The 13,372-nt window shown below is 37.8% G+C and overlaps 4 protein-coding genes across 15 annotated transcripts; 3 read left to right on the top strand and 1 right to left on the bottom strand.

The window, feature by feature from the left end:
* The first annotated feature begins 58 nt into the window (after nt 1-58).
* Nucleotides 59-1,098, top strand: LOC109130198 (uncharacterized). The gene is made up of 3 exons (XM_019239429.2): nt 59-193; nt 607-686; nt 892-1,098. The coding sequence occupies exons 1-3, from the start codon at nt 83-85 to the stop codon at nt 959-961; spliced, it is 261 nt and encodes an 86-aa protein (XP_019094974.1). The 5' UTR covers nt 59-82; the 3' UTR covers nt 962-1,098.
* An 82-nt stretch (nt 1,099-1,180) lies between these two features.
* On the bottom strand, nt 1,181-5,801 carry LOC104754664 (glutamate receptor 3.4). Of its 12 annotated transcripts, none has more exons than XM_087497048.1 (9): nt 5,525-5,765; nt 5,164-5,232; nt 4,844-4,964; nt 4,346-4,734; nt 2,885-4,218; nt 2,529-2,806; nt 2,418-2,449; nt 1,906-2,315; nt 1,181-1,822 (listed from the first exon to the last, which is right to left on the bottom strand). In XM_087497048.1, the coding sequence occupies exons 4-9, from the start codon at nt 4,686-4,688 to the stop codon at nt 1,325-1,327; spliced, it is 2,895 nt and encodes a 964-aa protein (XP_087353174.1). In that variant the 5' UTR covers nt 4,689-4,734; nt 4,844-4,964; nt 5,164-5,232; nt 5,525-5,765; the 3' UTR covers nt 1,181-1,324. The 12 variants fall into 12 exon arrangements, with proteins under 12 accessions (XP_087353174.1, XP_087353177.1, XP_087353172.1 ...); XM_087497051.1 differs by having other exon boundaries at nt 4,346-4,737; nt 5,525-5,718; XM_087497046.1 differs by having other exon boundaries at nt 4,844-4,983; nt 5,525-5,662.
* A 989-nt stretch (nt 5,802-6,790) lies between these two features.
* Nucleotides 6,791-8,220, top strand: LOC104754663 (large ribosomal subunit protein uL6c). The gene is made up of 3 exons (XM_010476890.3): nt 6,791-6,947; nt 7,353-7,655; nt 7,736-8,220. Exons 1-3 carry the CDS (start codon nt 6,913-6,915, stop codon nt 8,070-8,072), a joined length of 675 nt encoding a protein of 224 aa, XP_010475192.1. The 5' UTR covers nt 6,791-6,912; the 3' UTR covers nt 8,073-8,220.
* A 465-nt stretch (nt 8,221-8,685) lies between these two features.
* On the top strand, nt 8,686-12,459 carry LOC104754662 (NEDD8-activating enzyme E1 regulatory subunit AXR1). Its single transcript, XM_010476889.2, has 14 exons — nt 8,686-8,871; nt 8,989-9,161; nt 9,265-9,428; nt 9,587-9,697; nt 9,807-9,886; nt 9,994-10,144; nt 10,236-10,329; nt 10,496-10,584; nt 10,758-10,831; nt 10,919-11,081; nt 11,223-11,308; nt 11,637-11,720; nt 11,801-11,981; nt 12,113-12,459. Exons 1-14 carry the CDS (start codon nt 8,777-8,779, stop codon nt 12,194-12,196), a joined length of 1,629 nt encoding a protein of 542 aa, XP_010475191.1. The 5' UTR covers nt 8,686-8,776; the 3' UTR covers nt 12,197-12,459.
* The last annotated feature ends 913 nt before the right edge of the window (nt 12,460-13,372 follow it).

The following is a 13,372-nucleotide window of genomic DNA, read 5'->3' as shown; positions in this document are numbered from 1 at the left end:
ATTAAGTGGTTCAGGTAAAGATTTGATTTCAAGTTTTCAACTGTGTTTGAGCTTTGAGATTTCTTCAAGCAGCAAGAGAAAGATGAGCGAGACGAGACCCGTGCCGAGGAGAGAGAGTCCATGGGGTTTACCGGAAGGTCACCGTGAGCCTAAAGCTCACCGCTGCAACGATCGTGTCGAGGACGTCGTTCAGGTTCTCACTATTTCCTTCCTAGTTTCGTGTCGGTTTTAAAAATTCGATCTTTTTTTTTTCTTCTGATAAACCTCTGGATCTCTCTTATGCTATATTTGTTTTGGGGTTGATGAGTAGAGAGATTCAGTGAAATCAATTTAGGGTTTTTAAAAAGTTCTGTTACTGATGGATGGTTAATGGAATATGGTAATGAAGGATGATTACTCTCTAATCAATTGCCTTTTATGAATCTATCTTCAAATTGTGTTTGTTGAAGCTTGTATCAACTATTGAATTTGTTGTTGTAATATACACAGTTTTACTGCAATTGAAGAACTAAAATTGCTTGGCTTGATCCATGATTATTGCAAATGTTTGTAAAATAAACTCCTCTTTGACCTTATTGATGTTTATAGCATTAGTAACTTTTGCAGGCGATTTTTGAGGGAAACCCGTTTAAGACGGTTCCAGGACCTTTTAAACTCTTTTACAGATGCATGCGCTCTAAGCCAGGGTATGTGCAAGTTCAGACTTTACCATCAACTTTGGTTGATAGTACTTAGCTGCAGAATCGTTGCTTTTTGTTGCATTTTTTTACACTGCCCTGATTCATAAAAGATAAACCTTCTTTTCTGCTTTCTTGTCGTGCTGCCTTGATCTTTCTCGGTTTGTTATTCATAGTAAATGTGGAGCCTGAACCATTCGTCTTGTTTTTTCAGAGAGGAACCAACCGAGCCGTTCACATACCTGGACTTGGAACCTCCAAAGAGAGAAGTTAAACTTGAGTAAAGTGATATTCACTCCCCTTTTTTTTTTCCTTCCAACTATTTAGCTGAGCATGTAAGCGTCATGACTGTGATTTTGAAGTTTCCCTTCAATATGTATCAAGAACATCTTATTTTGTCATAATGCCAATAACATTGATACTTGGAGTTCCATTTCATTTTATCTATTGATAGTTCTGCTCACTTGCTAGCTTATCTCTGCTTATCTCTGAAATCTGAACTATGATGAGAAAAGAAGATGATTTCGTATGTAGTATCAGAAAAGAGGATTTACAATTTATCTTTGGTTTTGTGGTTTCCTTGAAGCTTTCCTATTACAAAATCTTCTGATAAGTTTATTTACCTAAGTATGTTAATAGTCATTTAATCAAATTGTTGAACTCTTATCTATTTGAGGAATTTCGCGTTCTGATTGTGAACTCCCAGCTGCACTTTGTGTGGCTTTGAGTTTCTTGTTACTCTTATGCTTAAGCATCTCCTTGATCTCTGCTTCCTTCTTATCCACAACTTTGATCAATTCCTTGAAACTCGGTGCACGTAAACCTCTCCCTGATCGAGATGATGGCTCAGACACTTCGCCTGCCCTTTCCTCATCCGCATTTTCTGGTAGTAACCTCTGGTACTGCCAGAAAACCCTCCAGAAGAAGACAGTGAGTGCCATGAAGCAAGTGATGCCACATATAAGGAAGAGTCCCCAGAAACTCTTGAGCGATAGCTGAGAGTCCTCACTGTTTGAGATCTGCATTGAGCATTCATGCTTGTAGTTAAGCCATTTCCTGTGGATTTTCTCGAGCTCGCCTTCTTCAGACAGTTGCAAGATAGCTGTTGACATGTCTACAGCTAAAGGGGAGTCTCTCTGAAATGCCTGCAACAACGGATTATTGCATTCTTGTGTGAGTAAAGCTGTAGAATAATATACACAAGTTGCTCTAAAGTGATTTTACATACAAAACCCCAGCCTGTGCGTGTGAATTCTTGTCCTACTGTACGGAACTTGCAGTTGCTGTTTGTCAAAAGAACTTCGATGTAAGGAAGCTCATCTACAATGGCTGCCACACCCCCATTTTTGGGACCACGTTGAAGAGCAGAAAGGTATTGTACTTCGTCTTTCAGTGGAACAATCCTCGAGGGAGCTATGTTAAGCTCGTTGACCAGATAGTTCCGAGCAAAGGTACCGTCTTGAACTCCAATTGGTTCATTGCTCGTTACCAAGCTATCTATTCCTTCAATCCGAGATGTCAGCTGTCGAACAGTTAGGATTGAAGTGAGACTGGCCGTGTAGCTTGAGTTGATAATCAAAACCACAAACAACCATATGATTAGCACCAGCCTCCCCAGTGAACTGACCGTGTTCTCCCCTGAAAGATCAAAAGGAAAAAGTAATACAAATTACTTCTCTCCAACATCCTGTAAGCTCTGGTGTGAAGTCTACCAGGTTACTTGAGTTACAGCCTACTTACGATGAGAGAAGAACATCGTTGAGAAGCTAAACCTGTAACAATGAAGAGAAGGAAAATGAGGTCTAAATGTAAATTCAAGCTCGGTGTCAAGAAGTGGGAAACTAAACTAACCAGAAGATGGTGATGAGTTGACGCCTAGGAGGGCCACGGAATTCTTCGTTGAAGCGATGTTCGAGAATCCAAACCATGGCTCCCACAAAGAGAAAAAAGGCTCCAGTGACAGCCCACATCTCTATAGTGAATGGTTTCAGGAATGACCAAGGACTAGACTTGGCTTCCTTAACTGGAGCCACCACCACAAGCCCTGATTCTATAAATGGTTGTGTGAAATCTACATATCTTGTTCTGTTTGTAACGATCGTGATATCTCCTACAGCTACATCGTATTTCTGAAGAGAACAAAAAAAAAAAAACAGGTTAGCATCTTCTGAAAGTTGTGAGCTTGATTGAGCAATGTAGCTACTCACATCTGCAACAACTTCATTGACGAGATTATCGTAAGAAGGGTTCCTTTTTCCATCTCCATATAGTATATAATTACGTGGAACAGGATACGGAAGCAATGCGATCGCGGCTTCAAAGACATCAATGCAGAAGCCTCTAACGTCAGGTGGGTTCTTATCCTTAGAGACGTAATCTGTATAGCTCACACGGTTAGGAACCCCAATTCTGAGAGGTTTCCCATTGTTAGGAAACACCCAACCACGAGGAGGCTTAGTTACTTCGCCTGGCCATAAGATTCCATTAAGATGCTGGTTTGCTGTAGATGTGTTTGGAGGCTTAGAGTTCAACTTCTCTGGAGGCACCACAGAGAGACCGGAATGATTTGACCAGTACCCGACTCTGCGTAGACCTGTACCTACTAAGTTTAGAACTTCATAAGCAGGGTTAACCCGGTTTCTATCTGAATCAAACTGGATTAACCCTGTCACACCGGTATGATTCATTCCAAGTATGATCTTCATAAACTTCTCCCCTTCATTGAAAACACTCAGTGCTGATAACTGAATAGCGCTACCGTTTGTTTTGTGTAGATTTGGATCGTTGGAGAAAGTTATTTTATTGTTTTCTCTGAAGAAAACATCGAGGGCACGAGCAACTAACCAAACGGAATCATAAGCATACATGGCATATGAGTTGAAGCCATCATTGGGTGTAAGATTCTTCCATCTCGCCATTAACTGTCTCTTGACACTACTCTCATATGTGTAATGGCGAAAAGCAACTACTCCTTGCAAGAGATCCATTGCGTCTGAATCCACGGGCTGCATGGAATCAATAGCTGTAGGAAGCCAGTCTGTTGCGATCCAAACATAACCGCTTCCCATCATTCCAAGAGATTTAGCCACACGGAAAACATCTAAACCAGAGTCAGGATTCACATGGACAACGAAAACCCGAGATGCCATCAGATTTACAGAAAGCAACAAGTCTTGGATGAAGGTAGAATCTGCACCAGGTGTGATTGCAGCCTTGTAAGAGATCCTGGAGCGTTTCTTGGCTAATACATCTCCTAGAACAGATATCCCATTCCTACCACACTCATCATCAACGAATATCGCAATGACTTGTCTCCATCCGGAATAGGATACAAAATCTGCGATTGCATGCATTTGGAAGTAGTCGTTCTGCGTGGTGCGGAGGAAATAAGGATATTGCAGAGAAGAGAGAGTTGGATCCGTTGCTCCAAATGACAAGAGAGGTACATGAAGCTCATTAGCTACATAGGCAATCATGTGAGCAATCCCTGAAGATTGTGGACCAATTGCTGCAACCACTTTAGTTTCCATCAGCTGCAAAGCTACACCACAAGATTAAACATAATTAATCATCATTCATTCTTCGGAGCATTTTCACAAACTAGTTATGAGCTAAAAAGTCAGTTCCCTTTGGCTACTGTATCAAGAGAGAAGAAGAAGAAGATGTACCTCCCATGGTGCCAATGAATCCACTGCAGTTTGAGTCTTGAAAGACAATATTAAGCTTGACACCCTTAAGTACAGTTTGGTCAGCATTAACGTCATCCATAGCCGCTTTAATCGCAGGTTTAGCCGCTCTTCCGATAAAAGAATCATAAGTAAACAGAGCTCCAACATTTACAGAGCTAGGCCTCTGAGATAATGTCGGCGGCAAAGAAGAAGAAGAGTTTCTTGAGTAATTTCTTCTACAAGCACATTCCTTTGGAACTACCCACAAGATAGAAACACATAACAATACAACTTTGATTGCTTTCGCCATTGAAACTCCTCTTATCATCATTAAAAATCCCATCTTTAATGTCCACGGCTCACAGAACCATTTGATCTATTTGGAACACCTGCTAAATAAACAATGCCCACCATGAATCAGAATCCAGATTAGCACATTGAAAAGACAAAAAAAAAAAAAAAAAACGGTTCAGACAAGAAAGAAGAAGGCAAGCAAACCAAGATATCAGGAGATAGATTCTGTAGAGAGATTGGTGTACACACATTTGTGTCTGTATATTTATAAAATAATAAGGTATTTGTATAATGAGGCCCTTGGATTTTAGAAACTGGTGCCTCCCTACATGTGAATATAGGCACTGAAATTAAAAGAAGTGTGAGGGAGAGCCGTCTTAAAGATGGTTTGCAAACAAAAAAAGCAAAAAGTGTAATTAATAATTCAGTGAATAGAGAATCAAATGATGATGGCAGTGAGTGATATGTCAATTAATTAAGAAATAATTGTTGACACGAATCAAATAATTAAACATAAAACACACCTTAATTAATCATATCGGTGATATTCCAACTTGTATACAATAAAAAAAAGACACTGCATGACTTTGATTCTGCAGAACATGGCAGTGAGTGAGTGGTGGATAAAGAAGAAAAGTGCAAAAGTGCATCCATATAAGTATCGGATTTTTATTTTAATTAAACTTACTTGAATTTGTAATTACTAATTAGAAGATCTATTATTAGATAACATTCAGAGGATATTGCTTTGAGATTTTGGGACCAAAACTTGGGAGACATATGACTAACCAAAAGTATAACTTCTTCATAAGGATAGTATATGTAAGAACAAAAAGGAAACAAACAAAGTATGCAATTGAAAAAAAAAAAAAAAGAAGAAGCAACCTTGGAATAAATACGAGAAACAAACTTTAATCAGAGATCTGTATTCTTCAGATGTAAAACGAGTGGTTGAGCACTTAAGCATAAAGAAGAAAGACAAAGAAAAGAAGCAGAAGCAGTAGCAGAAGAAGAACTGTTTCTGAGCTCAAGCAAAGAATAATAATTCATAATAATATTCTCTCTTTTTTCTTTCTTTCTTTTTTTCGTTGCTAATTATTACTTGGTTTTATTTTCTTTGGTCTTTGATTTTTCTGTGATATTGTAACTTTTGTTTTGGAGTGCCAATTCTGAAGTGGTCAGTGTAGACGTAGGGGAAGGTGTGGGGTATCCATGCTTTTCTTGTGTCCGTATACTATTGGAGAATCAACTTTTACTCTAGCTATTATTGGTAAGTAACATTTAAGAAGAGAGTTAATGCATTTGTTTTTTTGGCGGTAAGTGAGATGCGGTGTGGTTAAAACGGTTAAACGGATAGTTAAATGGTAATTATTAACTAACTACGTACGTACATGGCCGCCTTCGTCAAAGAATAGTTAACAAAGAGATATTTTCAAAACATTAATAGTAGAGTAATAGAATAGTACTACTATTCACTAGGGACCCAGAAATATCTCGTACTATATGATATAAAAGGTTGCATGAAACACATGGACTTATAACTCGACTTTTCTTTTGTATTTAGAGTGTTCATAAAGGAATGTTATATAGCAAAACTTATAAGCTTGCATTTGTTCTTCCTTATTGAAATTTTCATTTGTTCATCTGTTAACACATAAATAACATGCAACTGAAGACTGAACCCAAATATCTTGTGGATATATATCGTGTGACTGATATTTTTTACTTATTTAATACAAAAGAAATATGAACCAGGAAAATATACACTTGCAATTATTCTTTCTTTTTATATTTTTCCTTCTTTGAAATTTCTCAATTTATATTATCTGGATTTGATTCTAAGGATGAGGGTCCGTCCATTTCATCTTTTGTTTGTCTGCTAGAGTAAAGCCATGACCAACTTTTAACATATTGACGACTTAACATCACTTAATCGGGAAAGAGACACACAATTTTGATCGTTCTTGACTTCGTTAATCTTAATCTAAACTCCACGTTGATAAAAAATAAGTGACTCCCATTTTTCAGGTTTTTAATTGTTAATGGGTTATAAAAAATGATCAATTGAACATGATTAATAAATTGGGCCAAAGAACGACGCTTAAAGTAAATGGGCCTTAAAATAGTGAAACAACGGGCCGTGAAAGCAATAATCTCAGAGGGATGGATGATGATTACAGAAGGGTGACGCTGGATAAGTCTTTTCTGGATAAAACACTCTTCATCCTCCTCCTGGAGCAGAGCTCAGAGCTCCATCATCAAATCCTCTTCCAATGGCTTCCTCGCTCGTCTCTTCTTTTCAACCCAGGTATTATATACTCTTCAATTACTCTTTAACCCTTTATGCCGACTCTTCATTCCTCTAGGGTTTTATTTTTCTTTACTTAGCATTTTCTACTCAAAATCTCTTTGAATTGTTGGGTTCATGAGCCTTTCAAGTACAAAAAGAGTCTCTTGTTAGTTTTAATCTTTAGAAATCTACGGTAAACGTCAACTTGGTTGGTGAATTTTAGAACTTTTGGAAAATTTGATTGTGTTATGTTGTTATGTGGAACTCAGTAGTATGTCAAAGCAGGATTCTAGAAGTTTTATGAAAGTTCTATTATAATGCAGCTCTTCCTTAATCTCAGTTCCTGTGTATTGGTGATAGAGTTTTACGTTTCTAGACATGTTTGGTTCTGAAGATAAGAGTACATTTCCCTTTGTTTTTTAGGTCAGCATTTTTGGGAGATAGGAATGTGTTCAAGGTATCATCAAGCACGCCATTTGCTCAAGTGGGGTATTCCAGTAAGACCATTGAGTGCAAGGAATCAAGGATAGGAAAGCAACCGATCGCTGTACCTTCCAATGTAACCATTGCTTTAGAAGGTCAAGACTTGAAGGTGAAAGGTCCACTGGGAGAGCTAGCTTTGACTTACCCACGAGAAGTTGAGCTTACCAAGGAAGATTCTGGTTTGTTAAGGGTTAAAAAAACTGTTGAAACTAGAAGAGCCAACCAAATGCATGGCCTTTTCAGGTAACACACTTCTCATCTTTTCTTGGTTTAACTTCTTGAGGTTAAAGATTGTTTGTTCTAATCCTTTTTATAACTTGTAGGACGCTTACGGATAACATGGTTGTGGGAGTATCAAAGGGATTTGAGAAAAAACTTATACTAGTGGGAGTTGGTTATCGTGCAACAGTGGAAGGGAAAGAATTGGTGCTGAATCTCGGGTTTTCTCACCCGGTTAAGATGAAGATACCGGATAGCCTGAAAGTGAAAGTGGAAGAGAACACAAGAATCACTGTGAGTGGTTACGACAAGAGTGAAATTGGGCAGTTTGCTGCTACGGTTAGGAAGTGGAGGCCACCGGAGCCGTACAAGGGTAAAGGAGTCAAGTATTCTGATGAGATTGTTCGGAGGAAGGAAGGAAAAGCTGGAAAAAAGAAGTGATGGTCTTCAGTTTCATTTGTTATGTCTACTTACTTACCTACTCTCAATGTTAAATGTGTATTTTGCTCATATTTTGTGTTTAGAAATTGAAGATGTTTGTTTTGGGATTCTTGCAGATTGTTTAAAGGAACCCATTAATTGTTTTTTATGCTCTGAGATATGTCATCTGAAATGTTTTTAGGTGCTTTGATGGGAAAATTTCTATTTGAAAAAGGATCATCAACTTAGTATTAGGCATTTTAACAAACTTGAAGTGTAAAATTGAATCTATTCATTCAGTGTTGTGTGCATAACGTGTTAAATCCTGACCAATTGAACCGAACCGAACCAATCCCGGATTGAAACCAAAATAGAAATCAAATCTAAAACCAAAATCGTACCGGTAGACGTCAATGTCGGTTAAATTCTTCTAAAAAACTTGAATCCAATAGAAAATGCCAAAATGGTAACTATAACCGCTAACCAAAACTTCGTTTATATTTGATTAAAATCACAATCAAAAACCAAAAACCAAAATCGATTAAAACCGGAATCAAATCTAAAACCAAAATCGTACCAGTAGATGTCAATGTCGGTTTAAATTCTTTTTTTTTTTTATAACCGAAATAAAAAAACACGGATTGAAATTTTTTTTTGGTTTGGGAGAGAGAGTTCACCGGAGCGGAGGCCGATAAAACTCGTCCATTGTTGTCTCAGCTACGAAGATGAGAAGCGAAGCAGTGAAGAGACCGAGAAAACAGGTTGACGAAGAAGAGCTAACAATGTCTGAGCCTAAAACCAAGTACGATCGTCAACTCAGGTATTACTCTTTTTTCTCCTCCAACTCTTATTATCTCTCGCTCTTTATACGATTCTCTGTTGGGAACTGATGAAGTAATCGGGGGGTATGGGGTTTGATTTGGAAAAAAAATCGTAGGATTTGGGGGGAGCTAGGTCAAACGGCTTTGGAAGAAGCGAGTATCTGTTTGCTCAATTGTGGCCCTACTGGCTCCGAAACTTTGAAGAATCTCGTCCTTGGTGGAGTTGGTAGCGTCACCGTCGTTGATGGATCCAAGGTTCAGCTTGGTGACCTCGGAAACAATTTCATGGGTACAGACTAACTTTTTTTTAACCTTTTTCTTGTATATCCTTTCCATCTGGGGGTTTTTGGGGACTTACTTAGGTTATTATTGGTGTTTTTTGACATGTGAAGTTGATTTGAAGAGTGTTGGCCAGTCTAAAGCCAAATCTGTTTGTGCGTTTCTCCAAGAGCTTAATGATGCTGTTAAAGCTAAGTTTATCGAGGAGAATCCTGACACTTTGATTACAACTAACCCATCTTTCTTCTCCCAGTTCACTCTCGTTATAGCTACTCAGGTACTATTCTCTTTCTGTTTGTTGAGATGTGATTCTTGCTTACAGTCAATTACCAGGGCAAAGTCTTCCCTGTCCTTCAGGGGATATTGCTATATTAGTCTTTTCAATGTTATTTAACTCATTTTTCCATCCCATTCTCCGATGTTGGTTTCTTGTAGCTGGTGGAAGATTCAATGGTGAAACTTGATAGGATCTGTCGAGAAGCTAACGTCAAGTTGGTTTTGGCTCGCTCTTACGGCCTTGCTGGCTTTGTTCGCATCTCTGTAAAGGTAATTACCCTATATGTGTCGGATAACTATACTTATGGCCAATAATATCCTGCAGTTTGGATATTGACCACGGGGAAATGCTAAGTTCTATTCTTTTCTTGTTTATCAGGAGCACACCATAATTGACTCAAAACCTGATCATTTTCTTGACGACCTTCGCTTGAATAATCCATGGCCTGAACTCAGGAGGTTCACTGCTCTCGTTTTCTCTCTCATTATGTTGTGTGGCATCTTTTAACATTGTGGTTGTGGATGGACGATTGAGTGATTTCTGATAATTATTCATTGAACGGCAGTTTTGTGGAAACCATCGACCTAAATGTATCAGATCTCGCTGCACATAAGCACATACCTTATGTCGTCATTCTTGTAAAGATGGCTGATGAATGGGCTCAATCCCATGGTGGTAATCTTCCCTCGACCAGAGAAGAAAAAAAAGAGTTTAAGGTGTAGTTTTTTTTTGTAACTTAGCAAATTCATTAGGTAGCCTGCCTTCTTCTGCTTCCTTGTTTTAATTTCTATATCCTTGAAATCTAAGGATTTGGTTAAGTCCAAGAGGGTAACTTTGGATGAAGATAACTACAGAGAAGCTATTGAAGCCGCTTTCAAAGTTTTCGCTCCTTGTGGAATCAGTAAGTAGATATCTTGTTTGGCGTGGGTATAACTTGACTTAATATTTGGTGCTTCCATGCCACATAGGTTTATTGTTTTAATGGTTGAGTACTTTAGATGTACGTTGATATTGGAGGTCAAATCACAGTATCCCTTATGCTGAGCCAAATTTGTTTTCTCTTCCAGGTACAGAGATTCAAAAAATTATTAATGATAGTTGTGCTGAAGCAAGTTCAAATTCCTCGGATTTTTGGGTGATGGTGGCGGCTCTGAAGGTTTGAAACTTGAAACTTGCTTTAGCAAAACTCATATTGCAAGTGGTTGGGCAAATTTTCAGGGTTTTTGAATTGTTCAGAGTTTGAATTCAATAAAAATCTTATGTTTCCATTGACCACAACTCACTTTGATTTAATCTCATAAAGTACTCATACATAAACTTTACCTGCAGGAATTTGTTTCAAACGAAGGTGATGGAGAGGCACCCCTTGAAGGCTCTATACCAGATATGACGTCTTCAACTGAGTGAGTGCACCTGCCTAAATGGCACTGAAATCCATCTTCAATCTATTTTTCACATTCATAATGCAACTGTATGCTTGTTCCTTGCAGACACTATATCAATCTGCAGAAAATTTATTTAGCCAAAGCTGAGGCTGATTTTCTTTTCATGGAGGAACGAGTAAGAAACATTTTAAAGAAAATCGGTCGAGACCCTAGCAGCATATCAAAACCAACAATCAAGAGCTTCTGCAAGAATGCAAGGAAACTTAAAGTGAGAATACTTACATTCGAAACAAGTTTTATTTGTATTCAAATGTCGATGTTCTGCCTGTTGCGTATTTGCCTTTTCTTTTGGGGGAGTATCAGAACATTTGTTTTGAGTAAAACATAAACCGCATTCCGTGCTTTGTAGGTATGCAGATATCGTATGGTAGAGGACGAGTTCTGCAATCCTTCTGTAACGGAAATTCAAAAGTATTTAGCAGACGAGGACTACAGGTACGAATGTCTTCACAGAATTTTCCCTTTTCATATGAGTACAAAATCAGCAGATGATTTGAAAGGTGTCATTTCTACAAAACGGTTGCCCTTTTGTCTGTCTAATGATACATGCAGTAAGATGTTGTGATTGAATATTGTACGAGCATTTTGCAAAACTGCAAATTTTTTACAGTATAAGTTCTTCATTTAATTAACCTGAACTAACCAAAATCTTTTAGTTTATCTTAGGCTTACACAGCAGCAAAATAGATGCTGGCTTTAGTTCAAAACTTTTTCTTTTATGCTTGCATGTTTAGCTCTTATGCTGATACTGTTACCGTCACAGTGGTGCAATGGGATTTTATATTCTTCTCAGAGCTGTTGACAGATTTGCTGCCAACAATAACAAGTTTCCTGGACAGTTTGATGGGTAAGAAACTCATAATGGCATGAAGCTCAATCTTATTTCTTTGTTTGGCTATTAACATGCAATATGTTTTGCTTTGCTAGAGGAATGGATGAAGACATATTTCGGTTAAGAAATATTGCCTCGAGTCTTCTTACCGACTTGGGCTGTAATGGCTCTGTAGTCCCCGATGACCTCATCAATGAGATGTGCCGGTTTGGTGCCTCAGAGCTTCATGTCGTATCTGCCTTTATTGGAGGAATCGCGTCTCAAGAAGTCATCAAGGTTCGATTCATATATCCTTCTTATTGTTTCAATTTCAAGAGTCTTATGTGGGATTCACCAGCTTATAGACATGCACACCGAGATGATTTCATTTCTAATCGTCTCTCTCTCTCTCTCTTTCTTCGTTGCAGCTTGTCACGAAGCAGTTTGTTCCGATGGTGGGGACATACATCTTCAATGGCATTGATCACAAGTCTCAGTTATTGACATTGTAGAAGATCTTTCTTTACACGTTGGCTTGAAACTGACAGAGAGAGAGAGAGAGAGAGAGGGAGTGAGCTTTGATCATATCCATTTTATTCTTCATCTTGCTTCGCTTTGTCCTTTGTCCTTGGGGTTTGCAAAAAAAAAAATTTGAGGTTGCATTTGTGTAACATTTACCAGATTGGGTGAAGCTAGTTTCATAAAATGGGCCAGAGAAAGCCCATTTTACACATGATTCTAGTCGGAAAAGGTTTAATGAGATGATTTCTACAAATCATAGAGAGTACCTTGTGGACGAATTTGCATTATGTTAACATCAAAAGTTGCTATCAAGAAAATGGGGTCCAAGAATAAGATCAATCAAAATGGAATATTAATATTGTCTAGAACGTTAATGGGCATAAAAAATCAATTACATCAATTTGCTACTTCAAGAGAAAAGATATGAGCCACAAATATAATTTGGGGATTTAGGGGAAATAAAGACAATTAGAAATGGGTGTGGGGTTATGACAAATGCATGAATAATAGAGGCCATCGAAGCTCGGTGGGTTTCACTACCATGGCATTTCGTTCTGCATAAAAGTATAACTTGCATCCTTTCTCTTTTTTTCTTTTTCTTAAGTGTATGTATATATATATATATTTGCATTTGATTTTTTTAATTACACCCTTTCACTTGTTTACTTTTAATGTCGATCGCATCCGACATATCCGCGTCTGTCGTTTCCATCTACATTGAGTTTAACTTTTGTGAATTTTGACAAAAAAAAAAAGTTGTAATGATGTGAAACGGATCTTTTATTTAATATATAATTCAGTCATCATCCATTAACATAGTCTACGATAGAAATATAACGCATTATGCTAGTGACAATATTGATATGTTACTGACGGAGTCACGGTACACACACTGTCGGTATCGGTATGATTATGAACTTAGGTTATGTTTATATCCTTATAAAACAAACAATGTGTATGTTTATAAATTAAATTATATATTCTTGATTAAAAAGCACAAAAAGTTAAGATTTTCAACTTTTATTGTAATATTATTGCTTTATATTCATACTTAATCAACTTGATTACGTGTCCAAAAAAAACTTTAATGAAAGAGAGCTTCTGATTAATTAGAAAAACATCGTTGTCTATATATGGATTGTACGTGGGACGTAGAGAGTTGCTGC

This window comes from Camelina sativa, chromosome 17 (assembly GCF_030686135.1).
Source record: "Camelina sativa cultivar CO46 ecotype springtype chromosome 17, ASM3068613v1".
In the NCBI taxonomy this organism is placed as follows: domain Eukaryota; kingdom Viridiplantae; phylum Streptophyta; class Magnoliopsida; order Brassicales; family Brassicaceae; genus Camelina; species Camelina sativa.
This window is presented reverse-complemented; position numbering and strand designations above follow the sequence as displayed.

What these genes read in the sequence shown, in the direction of transcription:
- LOC109130198 (XM_019239429.2), top strand. Translation starts at nt 83, where the DNA reads ATGAGCGAGACGAGACCCGTGCCGAGGAGAGAGAGTCCATGGGGTTTA. An exon ending in GTGTCGAGGACGTCGTTCAG is followed by an intron (nt 194 to 606) that starts GTTCTCACTATT and finishes TAACTTTTGCAG; the next exon opens with GCGATTTTTGAGGGAAACCC. An exon ending in TGCATGCGCTCTAAGCCAGG is followed by an intron (nt 687 to 891) that starts GTATGTGCAAGT and finishes TTGTTTTTTCAG; the next exon opens with AGAGGAACCAACCGAGCCGT.
- LOC104754664 (XM_019239428.2), bottom strand. Translation starts at nt 4,688, where the DNA reads ATGGGATTTTTAATGATGATAAGAGGAGTTTCAATGGCGAAAGCAATC. An exon ending in CAACTCATCACCATCTTCTG is followed by an intron (nt 2,450 to 2,528) that starts GTTAGTTTAGTT and finishes TCATTGTTACAG; the next exon opens with GTTTAGCTTCTCAACGATGT. An exon ending in CACGCACAGGCTGGGGTTTT is followed by an intron (nt 1,823 to 1,905) that starts GTATGTAAAATC and finishes CCGTTGTTGCAG; the next exon opens with GCATTTCAGAGAGACTCCCC.
- LOC104754663 (XM_010476890.3), top strand. Translation starts at nt 6,913, where the DNA reads ATGGCTTCCTCGCTCGTCTCTTCTTTTCAACCCAG. An exon ending in GTCTCTTCTTTTCAACCCAG is followed by an intron (nt 6,948 to 7,352) that starts GTATTATATACT and finishes TTTGTTTTTTAG; the next exon opens with GTCAGCATTTTTGGGAGATA. An exon ending in CAAATGCATGGCCTTTTCAG is followed by an intron (nt 7,656 to 7,735) that starts GTAACACACTTC and finishes TATAACTTGTAG; the next exon opens with GACGCTTACGGATAACATGG.
- LOC104754662 (XM_010476889.2), top strand. Translation starts at nt 8,777, where the DNA reads ATGAGAAGCGAAGCAGTGAAGAGACCGAGAAAACAGGTTGACGAAGAA. An exon ending in TTGTTCGCATCTCTGTAAAG is followed by an intron (nt 9,698 to 9,806) that starts GTAATTACCCTA and finishes CTTGTTTATCAG; the next exon opens with GAGCACACCATAATTGACTC. An exon ending in TTAGCAGACGAGGACTACAG is followed by an intron (nt 11,309 to 11,636) that starts GTACGAATGTCT and finishes TTACCGTCACAG; the next exon opens with TGGTGCAATGGGATTTTATA.